The sequence below is a fragment of the Myotis yumanensis genome, unplaced genomic scaffold (assembly GCF_028538775.1).
Source record: "Myotis yumanensis isolate MYYU_CA2020_CCGP unplaced genomic scaffold, mMyoYum1.0.hap1 SCAF_9, whole genome shotgun sequence".
NCBI lineage: Eukaryota > Metazoa > Chordata > Mammalia > Chiroptera > Vespertilionidae > Myotis > Myotis yumanensis.
Window position 1 is genome coordinate 14,149,596 of NW_027223760.1, and position 16,127 is coordinate 14,165,722.

At 40.4% G+C, this 16,127-nt stretch overlaps 1 protein-coding gene across 1 annotated transcript in view; it reads right to left on the reverse strand.

Annotated features, from left to right (window-relative positions):
* The window catches only part of CTTNBP2 (cortactin binding protein 2), a 168,906-nt gene that overhangs the window by 86,844 nt on the left and 65,935 nt on the right, over nucleotides 1-16,127 (reverse strand). The window contains 1 exon segment of the mRNA XM_070425002.1: nucleotides 5,227-6,865. Within this exon segment, the coding sequence (XP_070281103.1) occupies nucleotides 5,227-6,865 (1,639 nt within the window).

Below are 16,127 nucleotides of genomic sequence, written 5' to 3' on the forward strand. Positions count from 1 at the left end.
ATCAGGATACCATTTTTAGGTATATGGGTATTAATTACATTATTATGTATGTAATATTCAGTCTTTATAGTTGAATCTTAATTACTGGCCTTAAATTATTTCAATAAATATTAAATATCAAAGGATTTCTCAATATTTTAAAAATTCTTTGTAATAAACAAAGCAGTTTATACAAATGAAACTCGAACTGCTAATTAAAAGCTGAGCATTATTATCTTCCTAATTTATCTGGGCCCATAAATAATTTATTGCTGTTACCCTATTAGACTGCAGTGACATACAGAATTCATATGGTCATAAAATTAAATATTTATCTAAACTTTGTGATATTTTCCCATTGATATTCATTTTCTCTTCTTACAAAAGTAGTATTTTTACTTCATACTTACAAGAAGGCTCCTCTCTGGTACATTTTACCTTGTGTATTTTCTTAAAAACAAACAAAAAACAAGCCCACAAAAATTAAATCAGTACTTATCAGAAATGGATGGCAAACAAAACTTGTAAACACCAAGGTGTTTGACTACAAAGCAAACACAAAAGCAATATGAAAGCATTGCACTGTGGTCCTCCGCGGAATAGGAGGGAATGTGGCTCACACTCTTTCTCCCTCCCTCCAGCCCTCTTTTCTTTCCTTCCTTCCCTCCCTTTCTCTTTCCCCTTCCTTCCTCCCTTCCTTCTTCCATTCCTTCCTTCCTTCTTTTTCCTTCCTTCCTTCCTTCCTTCCTTCCTTCCTTCCTTCCTTCCTTCCTTCCTTCCTCTTTCTTTTCTTTTTCTTTCTTTCTTTCTTTCTTTCTTTCTTTCTTTCTTTCTTTCTTTCTTTCTTTCTTTCTTTCTTTCTTTCTTTCTTTCTTTCTTTCTTTCCTTTCTTCCTTCCTTCCTTTCTCTCTCTCTCTCTCTCTCTCTCTCTCTCTCTCTCTCTCTCTCCCTTCTTTCTTCCTTCCTTCCTTGCTTTCCTTTCCCTTCCTTCCTTCCTTTCTTTCTTCTTTCTCTCTCTCTCTCTCTCTCTCTCTCTCTCCTCCACCCTTCCCTTCCTTCCTCCCTTCCTCTCTGTATTTCCCTCTAACTCATCCAAGGATTCTTGGTTATTGATATCCCTTTAAGAATATCAACAGGTATCTAATAAATGATTTGCTATTCTTTGGGGATTTGTTTTCATTTTTCCAATACAATTCTAGGCTTGGGGGAAAATTTTAATAACTATATTTTAACTTCTTTATATGGAAATATTCAACTATGGATGTAATTTCCTGGGAAACTCTATGTTTAATGAAAAGCTATCCATAAGATAAAATATTTTATTCAAAAATGTTTCCAATCTTTAGACCACTGAAGAGTCTTATAGTTCTCTGTTACACAAAACTGCAGAAAAATGTACATTAATTTCCTTATTTTGTTAGGTCTGCAGTACATTCAAAAATGATTTACAAAGGAAAATGCTCTATAAATACCAAGTATTGTTAAAGTTTAAATAAATCTTTTGTCTGTACTATCATTTCCAATTTTCTCTAGCACAGACAAACTTAAGTTATTGTAATAAATCCTTCTATAAGCATGGGAAAAATAAAACCTTACCATGATCATTTATTCCTCATTTGAGATTCCCAACAATGATAATAATGGTAACAGTTACTTGACTTTTTAAGTAATGGTGAAGCAATGATAGGACAGGTCTGCGGTCACACGGTCACTTTAATGATGTTAGAAAAAGGTCATTCAGCTTTGCAGTGCCATGTGCACACATCAGTAACGGTGAGCGTCTGACAGACATGCAGTGACGAGGGGCAGACAGAAGGTGCCATGGCAGAAGGAAGAGTGGAGACCAGCTTCTGGCATCAGCTTCAGGGTGTGGAGAAGGTTAATGTCATAGCTCAGATCAATCTCGTTTTCTGATGTAGACTTTAAGCCAATCACACATGGAGAATAATTTTTAAAATGTATGCTTAAATAAGAAAAAAAAATCTGAACCAATAAAATGTAACAAAATTAAAAATATTCCCAAGGGTATGGAAACTCAGCTGCCCGGGGTAGTTTCTGTTTCAGGCTTCTATTTATCTAACAATTAAAATGTGTTCACTTGACAAGTTCATGATCAACAAGAAAAACTAATTTACTTATAATTTAAAAATATTATTTAAAAAATTAGCATTTGACCATAGAAATTGTTGACAGGGTTAGAGTAATTTACAAGATATTCATTGAAGTGGTATCTTTTGTCATTGCAAACTTCTCAGTGCTTTGTTAATCAGAATTCTTTCTCACGGATATAAGCTGACATGGAAACACAGAATTTTAGAGTTTGAAAGATCATGGGATCTAGTGGTTCTCCACGGAGGGAGTGGTAGTGAACTGTTGTTTGAAAATTCAACAGGCAAGTTTAATAAATCTCTCTGGTTTGGAACTACTATTACTTTTTGGTTCAATGCTTTCATGTTTAGATGGAAAAACTAATGGCTCAGAGTAAATGTGCTCTTTAGGGTGATACGTAGAAAGGGACTAACCCTGCCTTCTTATTCACAGTGTTCTGTCCCCCACTGAAACTGGAGCCCGCATCTACCATGCATTTGGCAGGTGTGCTGTCCCCAGGCCCTGCCCTTCCAACCACAACGCATTAGTGGCTGCTTAGAAGATTAATACCCTGCGATGAGCTTAGGCTCTGCAGAGGCAGGAACTCACCCAGGCACAGATGGGTTCAGAAGCAGGATGGAGGGAGCTCTGGTGCTTCCTAGTTACAGTGAGCGGGGTGGCAAAAACAGGGGCAATCTAATTGGAAGAGTCAAAATCCTATAGGCTAAGCTACACCCATGGGGAAGTTATGCACCGCCCCACTGTGTAATATTAAGATTTCCATTCCCGGAATACACTGCAGGATCAGTAAACACCATGCTGAATGACTACCTCCACAGCCTCCATTTCGACTCATAAACCACATCTTCTAATCAAAGGAAATAGAAACCTGTTATCCCACTAAAGGTAAAAACACAGTTCTGAAAATATTTTGGGAAAATTATAGAATCAGAGAACAGAAAATAAGGGACCAGTTTCATGCATTTTCAGTGGCTGCTATTTCTTTAGTTCCCGAATTTATTCTCTAACTCTCTAGACACAAGCCAAGGGCATTTTTTAAAATGGGTTCTTTATCTAAAATTCCACTGTATCCTACACAGGTCATTCAGGTGAATATACAGGGTTGGGTAAGAGTAGTTTTGCAGTTGTTTGCACGGAAATACAATAATTAATAAATTATAATATAAGAATAAGCCCTATTTTGCATACTCACAACTATAAATCTACTTTTGCCCAGCCCTGTATCATGGACTAGGAATTCTCTGTCTTTAAATGTTAATTTATAATCCTCCGTCGTGGATCTTGGCTTTAAAGCTTATCTACTGAAACCAAAGGCCTTTGCAGCTGAACCCTGCAGCACAGCCATGACAAAAGCAACTACAGGCAAAGCATCAAGGTACAAAGTAAAGACAGCTTTGTATTTTAAAAAATAACTGACAAACTTTATATATCCTACGAAGTGTTTTCTGTTTTACAGTCTGTGCATTAATGTTGGTAACACTCCACTGTCTGAATGTTTTGGGAACTTCTGTTTTGCGACTGCCTTACAACCATACAGCACATTCTCTGATTTTCCTGAATGGCAGCAAAAATCCCTCCTTTGAGGGCGAGTTTAACTTGTGAGAAACAGCCAACATCATGTCAGGCAAGGAGAAGGCTATCCAGCTGCGTAATACCATTTTGGATAAAATATATATCCAAATATATATGCCCGTAAAGACATCACAAAGTAATACTGAAGTCAATTCTAAAGCAAATTTTCAAAAATGCTTTTAGCAACGATATCACTGAAGCAGTAACAGCCTCTCTATTTTTTCATCACTCATGCTGCTCTAAGCTCAATACTATGCTCCTCACACGTTACATTAAATCCTCCTAATAGCCACCCTCCCCACTTCAGTAGCATAAGTTCCAATAAGAAAACTTGCTCAGTTCAAGAACAAGCAACCCAAACCTACAACTGTAAGTAGCAAAGCCCAGATTCCAACACAAATCTGACTGATACCAAAGTCCCTGCTGTTTCCAATTTTGCCCCAGAACATAAGAAGGCAGCTTCTAAAGGAACTTAATTTCAAGAAGACAGTTTGTAATTGTATAGGTAAGTCTTGATGTGCTGCTCTCATTCCCTGATGATTACCAACTACCTGTTTTCCTTATGTCCACTCTTCTCCTCAATCTTAAATAAAACCTACTTTAAATAAAACCTACTTTAAATAAAACTTACTCAAATCTTCCTTTAACTCTTGAAGTTTCTTCTCATTAGAACAAGTAATCTCTGCTAACCATTAAGATCCTGAGATACGCAAGACTTCTCCAAAGTTTCAGCTGAACTATGAAACATAACAGTATCTTGGATGCTCATTTACTCGTAAAAACGAATCCAGTTCATGTCAATTAAAAAAACAGTGCTTCCTCTAGTACTGTAAACAAAAGGGAAAAAACCCAGATCTTTATCAACTTCTTTGTTCAAGAGTCCCATACTGCGTGACTTCAGAAAGCACGTCAGCAGCGGACACCTTCACTAATATAGGCCACATGCTAACCACCTGTGCTCAAGTGTTGGCAGAAGATAGCTCTAAATAAGAGTAAACAACTTTAAGAAATAAACTCCGCTTAAATCAGGGACTGATAAACATACACACTCAATTTCTGAGGTTAAAAATAATTAACACCAAGCTTATATTAAAATTTAGAACATAACAATTACAGAACAAATCTAATCAATTTGGTAACCCAAGATGGAGAGTAGTGTTAACAACTACTTGAAGGGATTGCGTTTATGTCATCTCAGAAGCAGAACTGAACACACACTGCCTGGTGATGACCCACTGATATTAAAGTCTGTGAGATAAACTTAATAAGAAGGAACAGTCTTTCTTCCCATGGAAATGCTTTCATCTCTCTAATTTTATGGTCTCCTGGTGCTCCAAACCACTACTTTCAGGTTACTAAGAAAAAAGAGAAAAGAAAGAAAGCACTTAGCATAACAACACGGCAAGATGAATCACCATACCCTGGAGTCATTAAAAAAAAAGAGGAAAGAAATATATATATTAAAAAGTATCAAATTAAAAAAAAGTTCCATGGCAATGTAAAAGAAATTAAGGCAAGAGGGCAGGCCACATTCTTAAAACTGGTATAACATGGCAATCCCTTTACCTGATGCTGTTACCAGGAGGCTGTCTGAGGCACCTGTTCTACAGGATGAGGCACTAACAGGGTTTATGGAAGAGCAAAAGGCAATGGTGGTGGGAATGACAAGGGAACGCTCTGCACATGCAGGCTGGTTCAGTCCAGGGGTTTCAGCAGGCCAGGCACCCACCTGAGACGTGGCCAGGGCTGTCGGTGCCACAGTTAAATCTATGGACGGTTTTGGTGGCAGCTGAGGAGAGGAGGATTTAGGGAGATTCTCCTCACTTAGGACCCTGCTCCCTTGCGGTAAACTGGAAGGCGGTGAAGCCACAGTTTTGTTATCTGCTTTGGCGCCAGCACTGGAGGCCCTGCTGCTATCCGTAACAACTTTGAGTTGGGGGTGGGGTGGAGAAGGAGCTTGGGAGAGCCCTGGCTTTTTTGGAGGGATAGGAGGAGGGTTGCCTCTGTCAACTCGTGCTCCACCGGGAGTCTTTGCGCTGGTCCGACCAACAGGAGGGTAGGTGCCAACATCCCCTACTGGGGGCGCTCCAGGCCTTGGGGGTGCTCCCGCTTGAGGGCCTGTAAATCTTGACAACGCTTGCGTCACAGTATTCCGAGCCAGTTGTTTGGCCACTAGGTTTTCACGACTTGTAGGAGAGACATCTCTTGATGGAGGACTCTGGGTGGTATTTCCATTTTGGTCTGGGTCATTAGCATTGCCCTGGAACCTAAATCTAGCTGCTTGGACGCGTGGGTTTAGACTTGGATGCAGAGACGCGTTGGCACACGGTGAGTGTAAACTGTGCACAGGGGGAGCTTGCGAATAGCTCTGGGGAGCTGTGCCTAGTGTTTGCAGGGTGGGAGGGGCAGCGTTATTGGGAAGTGGGGTTGTGCTTGTTAAATCTGGTGTTGAACCAGTGCTGGGTCCATTTTCTTCAATTCTATTTGCACTTGGAGATGAGACAGTGGGCAGAGCGGAGCCAATCAAGTCACCTTGGGAAGTCTGCCTGTCAATACCCGGTCTGACCAAGGTGGCATTGGTGCACACATTCCCTTTTGCACTTGCAGAAACTCGGGGGCTCCCTGTGGAAGGCTTTACAGGCACAGTCAAGGACAATTTCTTCACGTGGTCAGCGCCTTCTGTCGGTAGGTCTGTCTGGCAAGCAACAGATCTTGTCATAGGTCCTTCTGTTCCCACAGATATAGAGGCCAAATGCCTATCTTTCGCCTTCCGGGGGAGAGAGAGGCTTGGTTTGCTGTCAGTTCCCCTTTTCAGTTGCTCAATCATTTTCTTCATCTTGTCTATCTCCTCTTTGAGGTCAGTGGTGTGTGCTTCTTCTCGGTGCAGCTTGGCACGAAGCTGTTCCCGTTCAGTGTCAAACTCAGAGAGCTGTTTTTCCATCTGAGCTTCCATTTCTGTGCTTCTTCGTTTCTCAGCAGAGAGTTCCTCTTCTAATGCACTGGTCTTTTTCTTTTCTTCGTCTAGTTTGGCCATTACTTCTTCTAGCTTTTGGGCCTCATCTATGACTTTGCCGGAGAGCTGTTTGCACTCCTTGACCAGCATCAGGACCACATGCTTGTTCTTGCCTCGCTCTTCCTCCAGGCGGGAGGCCAGCTTCTTGTGCTCTTGCTCAAGGGCTTGTAGCTGAAGCTTTTCCATCTCCAGCTGAAAAAAATTCACAGGACAGCTCTATTAATATGCAGAAAACTCTTTTAGCCAAAGAAGTGCTTCTTGTGATATTTTTCTTACAATTACATGATTTGGGTTAGCTAAAATAACACATTTTCTAAAGTGTATTGTGATAGGAAACAAAGATTTTAGACTCATTAAAATAAGAAAATAAATGTAACTAATTTTATGAAAAACATCTAAGTTACACCAACAGAGAATTTTCTTAATCTACTAAAGTTAACTATAAAAGAGAATAGTAATCTCATCCTTCAGTTCACAGCACAGAGTTCAGTACTTTCTGTTTTTGTAAAATCAGAGCTCTGTAAGGGAACTACTTTTTTAAAGGTTTAATGCTTTAAAATTACTAACTAATCGTTGAGGTACAGTATAATAAGAAGTGCCAGTAAGTAAATATTAAGCTCCTCTATTTGCCAACTGTATTAGCATTTTTTTAAACTTTGAGGTTCTTGCGATGGATTGCTATAGAAATCACATAAAATTATATATGAAAGTTTTTTGAAAACTACAAAGAGCTAAAGAAATATCTTATTAGAATTATAATCAATATCAGTGAACCCAAAAGTCTGACCCCATCTCCTACGTCAGCCTCACTTGCTCACTTAGCTCCCACTCTACTGGCTTCCTTTGAGTTTCTTGAACACTCATAACCATGGTCTTGTCTCAGGGTCTTTGACTTTGCTGTTTCCTCTGCCTAGAATGCCAATGCACATCTTCATGTAGGGTTCCTGCACTAGGCAGTGACCAAAAGGAGAGAATGGCTCACTGCCCAGCGAGGGCCTGGCATGTTATTTATTTACTTTGGATGTTTCCTGCTTTGAAGAAGTTAAGTAACATTGCAAAGGGTCCTATGAATAGGTGAAATAGGTGATCGGGAATACACATAATTCTCCAAGAATAATTAGAGACTACTGTTTATTCACACACACTCTATTCTACTGTATAAAATTTGTAGGGGTGACTTTATAAGTAGATTAGGTAAGATCTGGAGAACAATAGTACTGTAAAACATATTTACAGGCATGTTTTAGTTTTCATAAAAAATAACATTTATAGTTAAAGCTATGGTGTAGCATTTATCTTTTCTAAATGCATCAAATAATAGGTTGCTATGGAAGGCATACACAAAATTAGAATGAGAAAGTTTAAAATATATTTTATATTAGCACCCCTCCCCAATTCTTATAACAATGTAGAAAAAAGCAGAAACTAGGTCAGTTTTCAGCTTATTTTTAAAATATGAGTTTCATAGTTTAGCTCTGAAGGTAGAAAAATGATGTCTTGCAGAACTACCTATAGGCTAAATTAGTGATTTTCCTGATGTTATCCAGTTAATCAGTGTCAGAATTAAGACACTCACTCGGGGTTCCACTTGTCTCAAGCTTTTCTCACCATATCACACATCTTGCCCATAGAATTTCTTTACTATGGATCAATCACACTTCATTTTTGAAATGATAACTTTCATCTTATACTTCAGAAACCAATTGAAGACTGACTTCCAACAGAAGATTAACTCAACTTATCTCAGATATTTATACAGAAAACTGTAAGTCTCCCATAATTCATTTGTATTTTTGTCCTGCCATCATTCGTGCCTTATGAATTCTATCTCAGACTAACGTGGGTCTTTTAAAATCTTATCACAGATAGCAGAACACAGAGTAAACTACATAACTGAGGTGCCTGCAGAGACATGACTCCAAATTCATTTGCACTTTGAACCCCAATCATCAATCACTCTATCTACCTTTGTTTAGCTTCCTCTACAATTTACCTCATTCATGGGATAAACTTCTGCAACTCTCTCCAAAACTTCAACCAATGACCAACTGACTCTCAGTCTATCCTAATAGATTATTTTGACAAGAAAATTCAGACTAAGATACCTCTTCTGTATTTGTTTTTTAAAATATATTTATTTTTGAGAGTATTACAGATTTCCCCGTGTTTCCCTCCACTGCCCTCCTCCATCCGGATCCTGCTTCTTCCTTCCCCTTCCCCTTCCCTTTCCCTTTCCCTTTCCCTTTCCCTTTCCCTTTCCCTTCTTCTTCTGCTTAAAGAAGACCCTTCAACATTTCACGTAATACTGGTTTGGTGGTGATGAACTCCTTTAGCTTTTTTTTTAATCTATGAAGCTCTTTATCTGACCTTCAATTCTAAATGATAGCTTTGCTGGGTAATCTTGGTTGTAGGTCCTTGCTTTTCATCACTGAATATATCTTACCACTTGCTTCTGGCCTGCAATGTTTCTGTTGAGAAACAAGCTAACAATCATATGGGCTCTCCCTTGTAGGTAAATACTAGTAACTGCTTTTCTCTTGCTGCTCCTATGATTCTCTCTTTGTCTTTAACCTTTGGAATTTTAATTATGATGTGTCTTAGTGTGGGGTCTTTTTAGGTTCATCTTATTTGGAACTCTCTGTACTTCCTGAACTTGTAAGTCTATTTTTATCACCAGGTAGGGAAAGTTTTCTGTCATTATTTCTTCAAATAGATGTTCAACTTCTTACTCTCTCTCTCTTCTCCTTCTGGCACCTGAATGATGTTAATGTTGGTATGCCTGAAGCTGTCCCAGAGGCTCCTTACACTATCTTTATATTTTTGGGTTCTATTTAATTTTTGCTATTCTGATTGGGTGTTTTTTGCTTCCTTATATTCCAAATCGCTAATTTGATTCTCAGCATCCTCTACTCTTCTGTTGATTTCCTATAAATTATTCATTTCAGCCAGTGAATCCTTAATTTCTGACTGGTCCCTTTTTGTGTGTTTGATGTTCTAAGTGCCATGACATTCTCACTAAGTTCCTTGACATTCTCAGTAAGTTCCTTGAAGCTCTCATTAAGTTCCTTGAACATCATTATAATCATTGTTTTGAATTCTGTATGTAGTAGTTTGTTTGCTTCCATCTAATTCAGTTCTTTTTCTGGATACTTCGTCTTTTTTTTCATTTTTCTTTACATTATGGCTGCTTCTCTGTGTTTGTTTCAATGTATTAAGTAGCTGCTACATCTCCAGAATTTCGTAGAGTGGCTCTGTGTAGAAGGTGTCCTGTAGGGCCCAATGGCTCAGCCTCTCCAGTCTCCTGAGCTAGGCACTCTAGGTGCGTCCCTATGTGGGCTGTGTGCACTATCCTGTTGTAGTTGAGCCTTGATTGCTGTTGGCATCACTGGGAGGGATTGACCCCCAGGCCAACTGGCTATGAAGACTAATTGTGGCTACAGCAGAAGACACCCTATGGCACAGGACTTGCTTCAGTGGGGCTTGGTTGCTCACTAAGTTCTTCCCTTGAGTGTGTCACTCATGAATGTGGTAGAGTTGTAATCTGGCATTGTCTGAAGCTGTCCACCAGGTGCACTGGCTCTGCAGCCTCCTGGGAGGTGCAAAGTCACTGCCTGTGCTCTCACTGGGGCCACCTGGCTTGAGCTACTGAACAATCTGCAGATGGCTGTTATTTGTGTTGGGCTTGGAGGTGCCCAGGAGAGGCCAAGCTGTGAACCAAGGCAGGCTGCTACTAGTGCTGGGTCTGGGGCCACTTATCTAGAGGTATGGGGAAAGCTGAGTCCAGCTCTACTTTTTTGAGAGATTTTAGGAAAGTCTGAATCCTGAGATAGGACAGGCCATTCATATGGAAAAGCCACGGAAAACAACTTGGGTGCAGCTACCAACTGGGTTGGACAGAATCTCAGGTAATCCCCAGGGCAGGGTGAACATTGTGGGTCAGCTTGATGGAGTGTCAGATATGGCGCCTGCCAGTCAGCTCTGTGAGGGGTAGGAGATCTCATTAGAGAAACAATGACCTCTGTCAGTCCTTTTGTCTGGGAGAAAGCTGTTCCGCAGGTCTTGCCCTGATGCTAGAACAATTTAGATCCTCACTGTATGACCCTGGATCCTTCCAAGCTGCTGCCCCAGGACTGGAGCTCAGAGGGAGTGATTCCAAGTACATTTGTGCGCGGGCCCTGTAAGAGGAACTGCCTGGGTTTCCAGCTGCCTCCATGTCACTCTGCCACAATCCCCGCTGGTTTTTACAGCATGATGTTACAAGGACTTCTCCTCCCGGCACTGGAACTCAGGGCTGACTGTTCTGGTGTGGGGCTGGGACCCCTTGCTCCTCACAGGAAGCCTCCTCAGCCAAGACACCCCTCCCAATAAAAAAACATGCCACATCTGGGTGTCAGATCAACCCTTTCCACACCTCTGCACCTCCTACCAGTCTCAGTGTAGTTCCTTCTTTAATTATTAGAGGCCTGGTCCATGGATTCGTGCACATTGAAAGGAAAATAATTAGAAGGTGGCTGGCAAGGTGGGACTGAGCAAAATGGGCCGGACACGACCTGGAGCCAACCTCCCTTGGCCGGCTGCATCTGGGGCAGTTCAGGGGCTCGAAGGGCATCTGCGGAGTGAGCGGGGTTCCTCTGGCAGGTGGGTCCTTCAGCCTGGCCTGGGGGGATTGGACTGAAACTGGCAGTCCGACATCCCCCGAGGGGTCCTGGAGTGCAAGAGGGCACTCTGCAAAGTTGCTGTCACTTGGCAGCTCCTGTGTTGAGCGTCTGCCCCCTCATGGTCAGTGCGCATCATACCTACTAGCTGGTCAGCCGGTTGGCCGGTCACTTAGGGCTTCCGTTCAGTCAGATTTCAGGCAGTTCTTTTTTTTAATATATATATTTTATTTATTTTTTACAGAGAGGAAGGAAGAGGGATAGAGAGTTAGAAACATCAATGAGAGAGGAAGATTGATCAGCTGCCGTCTGCACACCTCCCACTGGGGATGTGCCCACAACCACGGTACATGCCCTTGACTGAAATCAAACCTGGGACCCCTCAGTCCTCAGGCCAATGCTCTATCCACTGAGCCAAACCGGTCAGGGCATTCAGGCAGTTCTTAATGATGGTTGTTCTGTATTTTAGACCTGGCTCTGGGAAGAGGCATATACCACATTTACCTACACTGCCATCCTGGTCAGAAACAGACTTTTGAGTGACTAAGATTCTCTCCTGGTGGCTGGCAAAGACCAGCAGAGGTGGAGCTGGGAGAACCACGGGATGTTTGATGACCCATCCCTGGGCCCAATGCTGCATACAAACTAGATGGATGTTCGATTCCCAGTCAAGAGCACATACTTGGGTTGCAGATTTGATCCCAGGTCTTAGTTGGGGAACATGCAGGAGACAACCAATCAATGTGTCTCTCTCACATCAATGTTTCTCTCTCACTCTCTCTCTCTTTCCCCTCCATCCTTCCCTTCTCCTCTCTCTAAAAATTAATGGGGAAAAATATTCTTATGTAAGGATAAACAAACAGAAAATTAAGTATAAATGAAGCATAACACAGCTGAAGTAAAGAATACCCTGGAAGGAATCAAAGTAGAATAGAAGACGACTGAATCAGTAAATCAGAAGACAAGGTAGGAAACAAAAACGCATTCAAAGCAGCAATTGGGGAAAAAATTAAATAGCAGGTGGGGAGTTTAAAGGAACTTTGGTACAACATTCATACAATAACAGTGCAAGAAGAAGAACCTGAGCTAGGAATAGAAAACCTGTTTGAAAAAATGACAGAAAATTTCCCTAACCTGGTGAAAGATAAAGTCACTCAAGTTCAGGAAACACAGAGTCCTAAGCAAAATGGACCAAAAAGGACCCACAACTATACATCATTTTTAAAATGGTATACATTAAAGACAAAGAAAGACTCTTAAAGGCTGCAAGAAAGAGACAGAAAGTTACCTACATGGGACATCCCCAGCTGATTTCTCAATTCGCCAGCTGATTTATCAATGGAAATACTTCAGGCCAGATGGAGTGGCATGAAGCATACAAAGTAATGAAAAGCAATGGGCTGAATAGGCCAATCACAACTGATGAAATTGAAGCAGCAATAAAAAAAAACAACACACAACAAAATACCAAAATGGCATATTTCACAGATCTAGAAAAAATACTCCAAAAATTATATGAAACCAAAAAAGACCCTGAATAGACTCAGCAATCTTGAGAATGAAGAACAAAGTTGTAGGGATTACAATACCAGATATCTAATTATACTACAAAGCCACAGTAATCAAAACAGCCTACTACTGGCACAAGAACAGGCATATAGATCAGTGGAACAGAAAAGAGAAGCCAGATATCGACCCAAGCCATTATGCTCAATTAATATTTGACAAAGAAGGCAAGAGCATACAATAGAGTGAAGACAGTCTCTTCAATAAATGGTGTTGGGATAACTGGACAGGTACATGCAAAACAATGAAGCTAGACCACCAACTTATGCCATACCCACAAATAAATTCAAAGTGGTCTGTTGTCAAAATAAATGTACTCAAATATAAACTGTGTCCAAGATGATCCATATTGGCATTAGCAGACAAGGACCCTAAAGCAGCCACTGTCAAAGAAAATATGGTCACAATGATAGAACAGAAGGGGAATCTTGGCATAGAAATGGAAACTAAGGAAAAAAAAAATCAAATGAAAAACTAGAACTAAAAAGCATAATAAAATGAAAAAATGTTGCCCAGCTGGCATGGCTCAGTGGCTGAGTGTCAACCTATAAACCAAGAGGTCACGGTTCAATTCCCCATCAGGGCACATGCCCAAGGTTTTGGGCTTGGTCCCCAGTGTGGGGCATGCAGGAAGCAGCCTATCAATGATTCTCTCTCACCATTAATGTTTCTATATCTCTCTCACTCTCCCTTCCTCTCTGAAATAAGTAAAAACTTTAAAAAATAAAATGAAAAAAAAAATGTTAATTGAATGGGCTTAAATAGCAGACTTGAGAGAGTAGAGTTATAAAGGAGAATGAATTTGAAAATAGAGCAAAAGAAAATATCCCATTTGAGAGGGAGCATAAGACACATCTCCAGCTCCCTCTTAACACTCACTGCAATGTGTCTGGGAAGTCAAATACATGTTGAAATGTAACAATGAGTCATACAAAAAAAAGACTCAGGAATGAGCTAAAAACAATCACTCATTTACAAAATGTCCTAAATATTCTTCCTAAAAATGTTATTTTAGATGGTTCTCTACCATGTTGTCCTTGAATGAAAGTCTAGGAAGCAATTTAAAATTAAATTATATGTTATAAACCATTATGTAATGAAGTAGAGAGCACTGTGTACAAGTGGCAGTGCAGTACAATGAGTTGTAATAGGAAGACGGAGCCTATGAAAGAAATTAGAACAACCTGATTATTCTTTTCTGGCTCAACTGTCATTTCTTTGGTTGTCTAGCACCTGAAACTGCTTCCTGTTAGGGAGAATTCTCTCCCCTTATTATTCTCCCCACAGAAGTGAAATACGTCCAATGTAGGGGAGCTTTCCCAGTCTCCCTTGTAGCTGAGGAGAGGGTGTGGAGCTTAGGTTTGACCAATGAAATGCACCTGTTCTTAGGCTTCCAGTGGGAAATGAGGGATGCAAAGAAGCAGGGCCAGGGAAGCACCACTCAAGACCCAGAGCAGTGAGGGCAGTGGTGCTGTCTGGACTCAGCCAGCTGAAGTATCCAGCTCTCATGAGCAAAAACATCACCCACCTCAGACTGGATCTATAATGAGCATTTGTTGGTGATGCTGGCTGGTTAAGAGCTGGTCCCTTAGCTGGCCCAGCCAGGCTCTACCATAATGTAAAACAACCAATAAACACTTTTTCTGCTTAACTCAATCAATATTGGCTTCATCTGCTCACAACTAAAACCCTTCCTGATGCATCTATTGACATGCAACTGACCTCATTACGCTGAGCTGCCACCTAGAAGAAGCTATACCCAATACACAGAGCTAACTACTTTGTTTTTTCACTGGTGGAAAAAATATTGCTCCCTTTGGAATTTCCTAGTTATTATCTTGGCTTCTTACTTTTAAAGGCTCTGCTCAAATTATAAGGTCTCTCTTATTTTAGGGTTAGAAATTACTCACACTTTCTAAGTGTGAGTAAAATGATTGAAAATAAATTAGGACAGAAACTCTATTAACAGATGATGTACAAGATAAGTAATAAAAACCCCAAATATCATTCTAACCTACCTAGGTTACAGGCTCGAAATGTAGAGATTACTGGAGGCAAAGTTTCCCATGATGATTACTCATTAGCTTATTCAAAACGGCTTTAAGCGCTCCGTCTTTACCCAAATTTATTCTTGCCCAAATTTTCCTGGCACACAAATGACCAGATAACCCTCCTATTAGGAGTCTCAGCAGGAACCAATGCTTGAATGAGCAAGCAGCCTCCTTCTCTCGTCTGGAGAGGCCTAGCAGAGCAGCGTTCAGGCCAAATGTGTTAGAATCACCCATGAGCTGTGCCTGGTGTCTGGTAATAAACACTTGAATTGTAGATAATAAGGCCTTTGCTTTCCCTGGCTTTTGCTCTGACAGTAATTTAAAGAACTGGACTGATGGAAACTAATGGATTTTTTTTGTCTTACTGATTTTAGATTTCTAAAGCTGCAATTTACTTTATATGCAAGGGTACTGAAAATGTCTGTTAAAATACTTTCAGGCCCTGGCCAGGTAGCTCAGTTACAAGCATCATCCAATACGGGTTTGCTTCTGGTGAGGGCACATAACAAGAATCAACCAATGAATGCATAAATAAGTGGAACAACATCTCTCTCTCTCTCTCTCTCTCTCTCAATTCAATATATAAAAATTAAAAAAAAAACTTTCAAAACTAAAGATGATAGGTAGTTTCATTGCTAGAAAGATGACTTCTTTGTTTTGTGGCCTTATCACTTGATGTGGTATTTTCTTTGTAAGATTCAGGATACGAGTAGAAACTGTAACTCTTTTTACATGCTACAGTCTACCAGAACAGACTATCCTTTAGGGACAGAAGACAGCGCTGCCTGTCAGAGACTACACAGCCAATGAATTCGGCCATAAAGAACCACTGTATCCCTGTTAAATGTGAGCGAAAGATCACTGGCTCATTTCATATTAGCCTGTCAGGACTCACAGGACAGAAACGATTTCCTTTCACTACCAGCCAGGTTGGAAATGACCCAGCCATTCAGAAACAAACAGGATGTAAGCTGATTTACAAAAATAAGCTGGATAATAAAATCTTTCATTGATTTCAAAATGAGTTTCTTCTTTTTCTACAAGAGAAATGATAAAATGCAAAGCTGAAGTAAAATTTAGGAAAGCATGCATTTTTGTATATTAAGTGAAAACTACAATGAAAACAAAGTATTTTCTTGACTTCCGATAACACAGCAGAAAAACCAGAAAAACTTTATGATG